The 12,261-nt window shown below is 37.0% G+C and overlaps 2 protein-coding genes across 2 annotated transcripts; both read left to right on the top strand.

Moving 5' to 3' along the window:
* The first annotated feature begins 3,896 nt into the window (after window positions 1–3,896).
* Window positions 3,897–4,568, top strand: LOC118565428 (protein rapunzel-like). Its single transcript, XM_036145871.1, has one exon. It carries the CDS (start codon window positions 3,897–3,899, stop codon window positions 4,566–4,568), a length of 672 nt encoding a protein of 223 aa, XP_036001764.1.
* A 5,824-nt stretch (window positions 4,569–10,392) lies between these two features.
* LOC105935063 (protein rapunzel-like) lies at window positions 10,393–11,244 on the top strand. Its single transcript, XM_012875285.3, has one exon. The coding sequence runs from the start codon at window positions 10,395–10,397 to the stop codon at window positions 11,067–11,069; it is 675 nt and encodes a 224-aa protein (XP_012730739.2). The 5' UTR covers window positions 10,393–10,394; the 3' UTR covers window positions 11,070–11,244.
* The last annotated feature ends 1,017 nt before the right edge of the window (window positions 11,245–12,261 follow it).

The raw sequence follows: 12,261 nt of genomic DNA, 5'->3' as shown, positions 1-12,261 counted from the left end.
CCCTAAAATAAGATAATTAGAGATCCTGCACTTGAAGTAAGATGATGGAGATGAATTGTTCTTATTTTAAATGCAAAAATCTTATTCCATTGGCAAATAGTCTTATATACCTGCTCTAATCAAGGAAAAATACACAAATTTCAAGAAAATTTTGCTTACTTTTAGTTCCCTTTTTGCAGTGCAGGAAGAATTTCTCCCAAGGGAGGCACAAAAGATCCTTGATTGATTGATAAAAAAAAATATCTAGAAGGAATATTAAAGGGATATTTAACAATTAATGTACAGACAGTAAGTATTTTTTAACCTTTAATTTCTGCAAATAAACCAATGCCATTATTATCTGGTCAACCGAACTGGTTATGAAGGAGTGGTTGGAGTTCCAGCTAAACATTTAGAGGAAGCGCCTTAACCCTGTGTAGGAAAAGCAGATCTGTAAAAGCTTTATTTCACACCATATACTTTTTGACATTATATTGTTCAAGGACAGTTAGGATCATCAATTTATTTTTATTTGTTAAGTGTCAGAATGATTTCTTTGGTGTCTTGAAGCATCTCAATAACCCAGGTAGAAAAAAAAACATTGACTAGGGCCTCTGTACGAGTTCTTCTTTGTTGAGCATTCCTTCGCTTACTGGATCAAGCACATGATTCTGCCACCCCCGTACTTCATGGTTCATAGCTCCGTTGATCCATATATATATATATATATATATATATATATATATATATATATATATATATATATATATATATATATATATATATATATATATATATATATATATATATATATATATATATATATATATATATATATATATATGCTTCCAATCTGCAAAATTATCAGACATCATGGGATAAATTTCCACTGTTATGCTGATGACACTCAGCTATATTTATCCATAAATCCTGATGAATCCAATCAGTTACTTCAACTGCAGTCATGTCTTGATGACATCAAAAGTTGGATGACTTTAACAGAAGTTGTAATCTTTGGCGAGAAGCAATTATAAAACACACAACATATATATATATATATATATATATATATATATATATATATACATACATACATACATACATATATATATGTATGTGCATGCATTTATAGAAATTTGTAAAGTCATAGTCTGTGACAAGTATGCACACTGAAGTAGTTTCAATGAGCTCTTGGATGAAAAAAATAAAGTAATTTGTTCCCTGGTTACCGGTTACTGTATGTTGTCATTTTTTTAATACATTTCCTTAGTATCTTGTTACCCATTTTAGGTATGAGGATGACGGAAACTTCAAATAACAAACCACAATGACGAATGTCAATTGGCCTGTGGTAAGAGTTCCTGTGATTCCTATGAAAGAAGTCTGCTTCATCCAATCAGCATACAATAGCCCCCAGTCACTTCCTGGTGTATACACCCTAATGAAGGGTCTGGCCTTAGCTGACTGGCTATAAAGATGATGGAAATGAGCAGTGAGACAGCTGCTGTAGACAGACGGGATACAAGCAATTTAATTTCTGGTGAGTAAACACGACAGGCCTGAATTTAAATACAGAAAAGAGTAAATGCTCAATAAATAAATAAAAGAAATAGATATGCATACAATTAAATTTAACAGAAAATGCAGTAAATAAACAAAAGTAGGCAGTAATGAAGTTATTAAATTGAATAAAGAAATGTGTATATATATCTTGCAATTATATTCTTCATTTATTACCCTTTGTAAGAATAACCTTTATTCATTATATATATATATATATATATATATATATATATATATATCAGTTACTTTTAAATGTATTTGTTTCTCTGTATGATATTATTTTATGTTTTATTCTTCCCTTGTATCTTGTTATCCTATTTATTTGTTTATTTATCTATTTTTGCTTGTCCTTTCTACATTTCATTTCTCCTGCCCACCTCCACCCTCTTCTTTTGCATAATTAGGCAGAAAGATATACTCATATGTAAAAATGACATGCAAAAATAAATGTTAGTGAAGAAATGAATAGGGTAAAAAAAATACAAAAAGAATAAAACAGACAAAACTAATAAAACATACACAGAAGTAGGTTAATTTAGAAAATAATTAATTAATAAAGTAGAAAATCATAACGGATAAGGTAATATTACAAAGGTGGGAAAAAAGCTAATCAAGCGATACATACATTTAAATCTCATTGTATGATTTAATTACTGTTTATTTGCTGTATTTTCTGTCCATTTAATTGTATCCTCATTTTATTATTCAGTAGAAGGAAAAGGGGCTTTTTAATTGTTGCACACTTCTGTAAAGTTATAATAGCATATTACATTCATCTCAAGACTTTGTAGGAAACCCAAACCATTAATGAATCTGTAACATGATAAAGGGAAACTCATTTTAAGGAAATCTTTTTTTAATTCATATTCCAACATTGCATCTTGGCCTTTAAAAAAGCCTTAACCAAAGTGAAATTGTCCTTTTTTTCCTGCATTTCAACATTAGCAAATGAAAATTTAGAAAATCATCTTAAATGTATCTACTTTAATCTGTGTAATCATTTTAAACTAGTCTACTTTCTGCTTGTGTGCATTGTTTGTCCCAAACGTTCGATGGTTGGATAGCAACATGCAATCGGCGTTAAACTAAGTTAGCTGCTGGTTATCTGACGCCGTTTTATTTCTTTAGGGGAGGGGGGCGGGGGGGGGGGGGGCGTATAAAACAGAAATCAAAACTAATGATAATGCGAACATTAGTGTTAAACACCTCAGTATATTTATCTTTTCAGCTAGGATTTTTAATCCAGTAAACCTACAAATATATATGTTTAGAATCATTGTTACAAAAAATATTTATTTTTATTTTAGCTACTTGCTTCCTTTCTGGCTAATTCTACAGCGTTTACCTTGTATTCTGCGGTGATTTTCAAGGTAAAAAGAGTATCTCATGGTGCTGCACCGACTCGCCCTCACCACCAGAGGGCTCTGTTGTACAATTACTGCTGCCGCCGCCTCGTAACGATGATTAGCGATTCCTTTGCAACCCTGTCCAGTGCCTTCCTTGAAAAGACTTACTACAGCAGCTTCAACTTTTCAAAAAAAAGTTCCTTTTTAAAAGGAACATCTCCATTTAAAATATAATTATCTACTCAGTGAATCATTTTAGAAAATTTTCTTTAGCACACAGTGCCTGGGCAAAATGTTTTTTTGATAATTTTTTAAACATCTTGCAGAGTTACAGCTAGAAGATTTAATGGGGATTTGATGTGCTAGAATGATAAATGAGCACATTATTAAATGCTATTGGTTGCACTTTATTTTATTTAGGGGTTTTAAAGAAAAAAAAGGGCCCAAAACAAATATTACATTAAAAAAACCCTGAATTAGTATAATCACTGAAAACCATGTATAATTTGCCACAAATTCTGGCACCCTAATCAATTCCATAAAAATACATTTATTATATTTTTCTAACGTTTTTCCACTTGAAGTTGATATTGGTATTGGTATAGATACCAATATAGATATTGGTATCTATCACATCTTTAGTAGTAATCTGTGACTTTCTGTATCCCCTGGGGTATATTACATGACAAAGAGGCACATTTTTCTTATCAACTCTTCAATGTGGCAAAGACAAGAAAACACATAATTCAAGCAAGTCAGATAAGTGCTGAACCTCACCGGTCAAGGAATAGGTACAAAAAAGTGCTTCTTGAATAAACTTTGTCATAGTAGGAGTAATAAATAAGTGCTAACACAGATTGAAAAGCAAAAATCTCTATTACTGGTGGCTTGCTAGGATCAAAGTATCAGTCAGTCAGTGTCTGGATTCAATTCAACACTTATAATGTGGAATTTCTTTTAATCTGTGCCTCTTTCAGGATAAATCAGCGTGGAAGGAGACTTGTAGTTATGGTTGACAATATCAAGGACACCGCAGTCATAGTGCTGGGCTGTGTGGACAAGTTGGCCTCCTTCGCCTCCTCCATCCACCCAATGTTTACCGTCGTCTCTTCTGTGGTTCGTGTAGCCAGAAAGGGCCTAATGAAAAAAGGGCCCAATCCTCTGGATAAGGACTTCCAAGAAATCCACGACAAGCTGGAGAGCATCTCCAAGAAAAACCATGAAGCCCTAAATACTATCAGAATAAATGAGGTGAATGAAACTTACGGCAAGTATGAAGAGTACATCAAGTACCAGTACGATGCTTTCATCACCATGATGGCAGAGGTGAACAAAAACCCAGACAACAGCGAGGTGTACATGGAGACCTTTAAAAATACTTATGAAAAGACCAAGTTGGATATGGGCCTGGATGTTTTCTACCGCGGTGTGATCGGCACAGACACGGTGTTTGCAAGACCCCTGCTGGATGTGTATTTTGAGAACTGTGATGGAGACCGTGAAATCATGGAGCGCCGCTGCTCTCACATCGCACACCTCTTCCACATTGGCCTCATCGCGCTGATAGGGTACAATGCTGTTGTTGACGATGAAGATGGGGTGCGCGAGAAGTGGAGCGACAAGATGAGCGAAATCCAGAATAAGATGGAGGAGGTTCTCAGCAAGTGTAAAAACAAGTAATCCTAAACAGAGGCTAATAAAGGAAGGATGTTCTTTAGCTGTGCTACCAGCACAGAGAAGAGTCTGTAATCTCAACAAGAAAAATTATCAGTTATGTGCTTTTCAGGAAATCTAAATATACAGATTAGAAAAAAACAAAGCCAGATTAGATGTGTGCACGGGTTTAGTTATAGTATCGACTGTGATTATGATCCTTGAAATGACCAGTACAACTATGCTGCTTTGTGTCACATCTCAATAAATGCTGGTTTTATACAATCTGTTCAACTAAATAAATAAATGATTTAAGTGATTCCATATTTGTTTCCAGGTTATTTTCTCTAGCAAAGGATCTGTACATCAAAATACAGAAAAACGGAAAATGGACATGAGCCTGTTTGAGCTGCCCAAAACACTTAACCTGAAACATATCTGTTCAGGTCACTCCTTAAAACCACTCTTCCTATTTAACAAAGGGCTGATTAATCTCAGAAAGGCATTCATACAAATGTAACATAAACAACTTTTCCTCAAAAGTGACTCTTAATGGGAGGAACCAAAATTTATGACTCATACTCTTAGTATCAAGTTATTGAGTCATTGTTTAACATACAGTTATATGAATAACTGTATATAATACAGTTATTCAAGCACTGGATTCAAGTGCTGGATCAAGCACTTTAATGGTGACAATCAAAACCGGTTGCTCATATGTAAAAAAAAAAAAACACTGTCACTGTGAAATAGGCTGATCCAGCATGTGAAGTTTACCGTTTATAGTACACTCTTTATAAGGCAATGTTTTGTAATGTGCACAACTTCCTGCTGCAACAAGACAACCCCACTACATGATGCTGCCACGCCCGTACTTCATGGTAGGGAAGGTTTTTCTCCTGTTTTCAAGTTTCCTTTTTGTCCCTACAAACGTAACAATCATTGCAAAAAAACGTACATTTTAGTTTCCTCAGACTAAAGGTTATGTGTCAGAAATTAAGGTCTTGGTTCCTGAGTGTATTTGAGAACCGCCATCGGACTTCTTTTAGTTTCATATGGTGTAAAGGCTTCACTGAGTGACATTTCAGCCCATGTTAGTACAGGGTTTCACATGTGAGACCAGTGAGACTGGATTACCTGCATCACCCAGAATCTTTGTAATGTCCTTTGCTTTAGTTCTGGGGTTGATTTATAGTTTTTTTTGTTTCAAGACAAATTTATTTCTAGGACACAAAACCTATTTCCTCCCTGAACGGTATGATAGCCAAATATTCCCATGATGTTAATATAGTTCTAAAACCAGACTTGCAGAGGTCCAGTTTTCTCGTTCTGATAAAACATTGCAATAAATATTAGAAATAGAAACAATGAAAATAGTCGAGGGAAGAAAAAAGAATGTACAAATTTCATCTGTAACTACACTGGGCACCTCCCTCTCAACCCTCCCAGTTTTAACTGCACTTGAGTAGAGTTTTGACGTACATGTAGTACAGTATGGATGTCATGATACCAAAATTTCAAACTCAATACCGATGCTAATACAAATACTCTGTACCATTTTCAATACCATGGTAATTTTTTTTTTGAAAACCCAGGCTTATTTCTGGTTAAAATAAAAAAAATTATTTTACAATATGACAAATATTACTTTAGTTTTCTTATTTAGGGCAAAACCAATTAGTAGTGGACCAAGCAATGGAGGATCAAAACTGACAGAATTCAAAACTAAGTCAAAAAATATATAAATGATCCAATTAACAATTCACTACAAGGCTGCTTGCTATTTACAAATGCTTAAACAAATAATATGTTGGAACTAGAAGAAAAAAAGTATGCAGCAGCAAAATTGTGCAAGTTATGGTATAGAATTGCACATCTAGAAGGGGGAGCTCAGACTGACAGAACCCAGGCATTGGGCTGTCCATGTCTGTCAGGCAAATAACAGCTACTGTTAGCTTATTGTCAGGTTTAAGCACCTATAACATCATACAAACAGGGAAAGAAAGACACAAAGACAATTAGTTTGGTTTGGCTGGCGAGGAGAGTAGCAGAGACCGTACAGTTACAATCTCCAACCTTCTCTGCCGGTCTCAGCGTTCCCCTCTCGATTTTATTAAGTTTGGGGCGTTTTCCTATTTACATGACTGAGGCTGTACTGAAGGGTGGGGGAAACAAGATAGCTACAGCCTTGGTTGTCAAGAAAGATACACAACTTAGCAATCACGTTCAGTCAGAACATAATCTTGTAGCTGAGTCTTCTTGTTTCAGGAAGCGAAGAAACAGTGCATCTTCTGTTTCCCCGCAAGGACATGATTAAGCTATCATGTGAGTAATATGATTATATCAGAAGCTTACATTACTACATCATAAGATAAATCGGTAAATGAAGTATAAACGTTTATCCCAACACTTATGTTGTCTGGGAGGTTTACTTTTCACTGTTGCAGAGACAGGAGCTTCACTGGTCTCTAAAACAACAGCGCTGTGGTGTTAGCATGAAGCATCATTCAGCATTCCTTTCCATCCATCCATCCAACCATCTTTTCCCTCCAGCGTTTCCTGGGTCTTCCCCTGGGCCTCCTCCCGGTGGGACGTGCCCGGAACACCTCACCAGGGAGGCGTCCAGGAGGCATCCTGACCAGATGCCCGAGCCACCTCAACTGGCTCCTCTCGACGTGGAGGAGCAGCGGCTCTACTCTGAGTCCTCCCCGGATGACTGAGCTCCTCACCCTATCTCTAAGGGAGAGCCCAGACACACTACGGAGAAAACTCATTTCAGCCGCTTGTATCCGGGATCTCGTTCTTTCAGTCACGACCCAAAGCTCGTGACCATAGATGAGGGTAGGAACGTAGATCGACCGGTAAATCGAGAGCTTCGCCTTTTGGCTCAGCTCTCTCTTCACCTCTTGACAAGTCAAGTCTATGTACAAACAACACTAGATACTGTACTTAGACTTAGACTAAGACAACTTTATTTGTCATTTTGTATGCACAAAGTGCGTACAGAACGAGTTACGTATGAGTAACATTGGTTAATAAGTATGTTGTACATTAATTTCTCGTAACTCATTACCTGTGTATCTGCACACGCAGTTTAGGTATGAGGATGAGAGAAACTTTAATTGAAAAGAAGCTCAAATGGTGCCTTTCATTTACTGAAAGGCACCTTGGAACTTGAGAAGCCAGATTTTCCCGCTTGTCTGACGGTAGGGAAATAACATGAACGCTCATACATGGCAATTGTTAAATGTTTTAATACAGCCAACCTGAGTTTCAGAATGTGTTTTAAGATCACATTTTATTGCAAAATCTGTGTTTTTAAGCTATGGTGAACTGTTTAAACATGAAATGTTAAACAACAATAGGTGGCAACTTTTTATTGCTTGTTTAGTCACTATTGTTAATAATGACAATAACACTGTTCTTCGCAATGCCACCAGAATAGGGGGGAGCTGGGGCCATTGGCCCCCTACTTTATGGCCCAGCCTCGGCATATATCTGGTTCAACTAGACATTCAAGGAAGCTGAACCTGACTGCTGAGAGGCTGGGACTGACGTCTCTTTCTTCTCTATATCATCTCGCTGTCTCTGGGCCAGATTGATGAAAGGTTTGTGCCTCCAAAACCGGAGGAAGCACACAGCACAAGCTACTAACATTTGCACTGAGCCCAGAAGTGCAATATAGAACCACTGTCAATTTATGTAAGCTTCAATGAACATGTAGTACCGGGCATTTTAGTTCAAAGTTGTCAAACTGAGGAAAGTGGATGCAAATATGTTTAACATGCAGTGTGATTCACCAAGGCCACAAATAATTGCGGTTATTATTTGTCATTACTTCGTGTGGCCCAAAGGCATGTTGGAACGGACTTGCCCACAGATGACAGGTTCAATTATTATGGAGAAGATACAAGCCAAGGAAAAGTACAAAAGACCTTCTCTGTTCATGTGAACATCTTTGGATTGACAGAAGAAAAAAATGAAAAGGACCTATAATCAGGAAACTAAAAAAATAATAATTATTTAAAGAAGGTTCCAGATGACTGCACATTGTAATGTTAAAGGAGGATAAAGGACAGTAAAGTTGTCTGGTGACCAAACAATGGGAAAGTCAAGCTTTGGGTTGCACAAACCATATGGGTGGATTTTAGGACTGGATTATTATTAAAATTATTCACTGGGATAGTTATAAACCAGGTGTGATACAGATTTCTGTGAGGTAGAGGTTGAATTTAAAAGTGCTTTGTTTTTAGTGAACTTTACAAAACACAAAAGACCCAGGATCTCTTCCAGAAAAAAACAACAACCCAAACATTTATTTAAATTTGGACTTTCTTCTCGTGATGTTGCAAGTAGGAGAAATCCTTATTTAAGAAAGGAAATGTGTAGTTTTTACTAGTAGGTAGTGCAGTCTAATCCATCCAGAGTATTTTTACTTGTCCTTTTTGAGTCAGAAAAGAATTTTGCAACGGGTACAATCTGCATGCATATATAGAAATTTGTAAAGTGATAGTACGTGACTAAGCTCCTTTCAGATTAAAAACAAAGTATGCACACTGAAGTAGTTTCAATGAGCTCTTGGATTAAAACAAGAAAGTAATTTGTTGCTTGGTTAGCAAGCACTGTGTGTTGTCATTTCTTTTGATACATTTCCTTGGTATCTGGTCACCCATTTTAGGTATGAGGATGACGGAAACTTCAATTAACAAACTACGATGAAGAATGTCAAATGGCATGTGGTTAGAGTTCCAGTGATGCCTATAAAAGAAGTCTGCTTCATCCAATCAGCATACAACAGCCCCCAGTCACTTCCTGGTGTATACACCCTAATGAAGGGTCTGGCCTTAGCTGACTGGCTATAAAGATGATGGAAAGGAGCAGTGAGACAGCTGCTGTAGACAGACGGGATACAAGCAATTTAATTTCTGGTGAGTAAACACGTTGGGCCTGAATTTAAATACAGAAATAATTAAATGCAATATATATATACACACACACACACAATTTACTTTATCGGTTACTTTTAAATGCATTTGTTCCTCTGTATGTTTTAAGATTTTATATATTCATCCTATTTATTTCTTCAACACTATTTTTGCTTGTCCTTTCTACATTTGTGTATAAATTTCTCCTGCCACCACACCATTTATTTGCATAATGAGGCAGAAATGCATATACAAATGGAAAAGGGAGATGCAAAAATAGATGGTACCGAAGAAATTAATATGATAAAAAAGATACAAAGGAAGAATAGAACAGAAAACTATTAAAACATAGACAGAATTGAGTAAATTTTGAAAATAAATAATTGATAAAGTAGAAAATCATAACGGATAACAAATAAGGTCATTACAAAGGTGAATAAAAAAGAAGCTAATTAAGCAATATATACATTTATGTCTCATTGTATAATTTAATTACTGTCCATACTTTTTTATTTGCCTCATATTATTCAGTAGAAGAAAAAGGGGCTTTTTTATTGTTCCATACTTCTGTTAAATTATAAAAGCATATTTCATTCATCTCAAGACTTTGTAGGAAACCCGTACTGTTAGTAAATCTGCAATATGATAAAGGGAAACTCATTTTAAGGAAATATTGACGCAAACTTTTTTGAGTCAATATTCCAGTATTGCATGTTTGGCTTGTGTTATGAAGAAAATAAGCGTTGACCAAAGTGAAATTGTCCCTTTTTTCCCCACATTTCAACACTTAAATAGAAAAATAATATGTAGCAAATGAAAATTTACAAAATCAGTCAGTGTCTGGATTTAATTCAACAATTTATAATGTGGAATTTCTTATATCTGTGCCTCTTTCAGAATAAATCAGCGTGGAAGGAGACTTGTAGTTATGGTTGACAATATCAAGGACACCGCAGTCAAAGTGCTGGGCTGTGTGGACAAGTTGGCCTCCTTCGCCTCCTCCATCGACCCAATGTTTACCGTCGTCTCTTCTGTGGTTCGTGTAGCCAGAAAGGGCCTAATGAAAAAAGGGCCCAATCCTCCGGACAAGGACTTCCAGGCCATCCACGACAAACTGAAGAGCATCTCCAATAAAAACCATGAAGCCCTAAATGATATCCGCATAAACGAGGTGAACGAAACTTATGTCACGTATGAAAATAACATCAAGTACCAGTACGATGCTTTCATCACCATGATGGCAGAGGTGAACAAAAACCCAGACAACAGCGAGGTGTACATGGAGACCTTTAAAAATACTTATGAAAAGACCAAGTCGGATATGGGCCTGGATGTTTTCTACCGCGGTGTGATCGGCACAGACGCGGTGTTTGCAAGACCCCTGCTGGATGTGTATTTTGAGAACTGTGATGGAGACCGTGAAATCATGGAGCGCCGCTGCTCTCACATCGCACACCTCTTCCACATTGGCCTCATCGCGTTGATGGGGTACACTGCCGTTACTTACGACGATGAAGATGGGGTGCGCGAGAAGTGGAGCGACAAGATGAGCGAAATCCAGAATAAGATGGAGGAGGTTCTCAGCAAGTGTAAAAACAAGTAATCCTGAACAGAGGCTAATAAAGGAAGGATGTTCTTTGGCTGTGCTACCAGCACAGAGAAGAGTCTGTAATCTCAGCAGGAAAAATAATCAGTTATGTGCTTTTCACAGATAAAAAACAAAAACAAAGCCAGATTAGATGTGTGCACGGGTTTAGTTATAGTATCGACTGTGATTATGATCCTTGAAATGACCAGTACAACTATGCTGCTTTGTGTCAAGTCTCAATGGTTTTATACAATGTTTTCAACTAAATAAATAAATGATTTAAGTGATTCCATATTTGTTTCCAGGTTATTTTCTCTAGCAAAGGATCTGTACATCAAAATACAGGAAACGGAAAATGCACATGAGCTGTTTGAGTTTGAGCTGCCCAATACACTTAACCTAAAACATATCTGTTCAGGTCACTCCTTAAAACCACTTTTCCTATTCAACAAAGGGCTGATTAATCTCAGAAAGGAATTCATGCATATGTCACATAAAAACAACTATTCCTCAAAAGTGACTCTTAATGGGAGGAACCAAATTTTATGACTCATACTCTTAGTATCAAGTTATTGAGTCATTGTTTAACATGAGACAATGGCTGGAATGATGTGCAGTAATATAAGAGTATCATTGTGAGTCAACGTCAGTAAATAAATGTATTCTTTATGTGGGCATGTAAGTCAAACTCCTCTAAGGTATGTTGAAACTAGGGCTAACAAAAGAGTGGTGATGGCAGGCTAGAGTCCAGGCTGAGCCGGTAAAAGAACAAAAGGCTACTCGCAGCAGGGATGATGGCTGAACAGGCTGGTGACAAACAGACGAACCGCAGAACAGCGCAGTGGGTGAGACAAGAATCCTAACCAGAAAAAAAACAGTCCAGTTAGTGACCAGAAACCAAAAGCTGATGAAGGTATCCCGTGAGGGAAGCAGAGGAGCTACACAGGAACTCAGGACAGGCAGGCGGTGCACACAAGCACTGGAGAGGAGCTCACACATGACAAAGTGACTATCTGGTCGTGTGAGGCAGGTACCTATAGGCAGAGTCCCAGGTGAAACGACTTGAAACGACAGCAGCAGGTGAAGCTGTTCACCCAGTCAGCAAAGTGGAGCAGAGCAGGAAGAAAATCAGCCAGCTAACCCAAAACAAAACAGCACAGAGGCAGGATAACACGTAAAGCGTCCAAGGACAGCTTTATAGATTCAA

This window comes from Fundulus heteroclitus, chromosome 13 (genome assembly GCF_011125445.2).
Source record: "Fundulus heteroclitus isolate FHET01 chromosome 13, MU-UCD_Fhet_4.1, whole genome shotgun sequence".
NCBI classification, from domain to species: Eukaryota; Metazoa; Chordata; class Actinopteri; order Cyprinodontiformes; family Fundulidae; genus Fundulus; species Fundulus heteroclitus.
The sequence above is the reverse complement of the archived record's forward strand: the minus strand, read 5'-3'. Positions and strand labels throughout refer to the sequence as shown.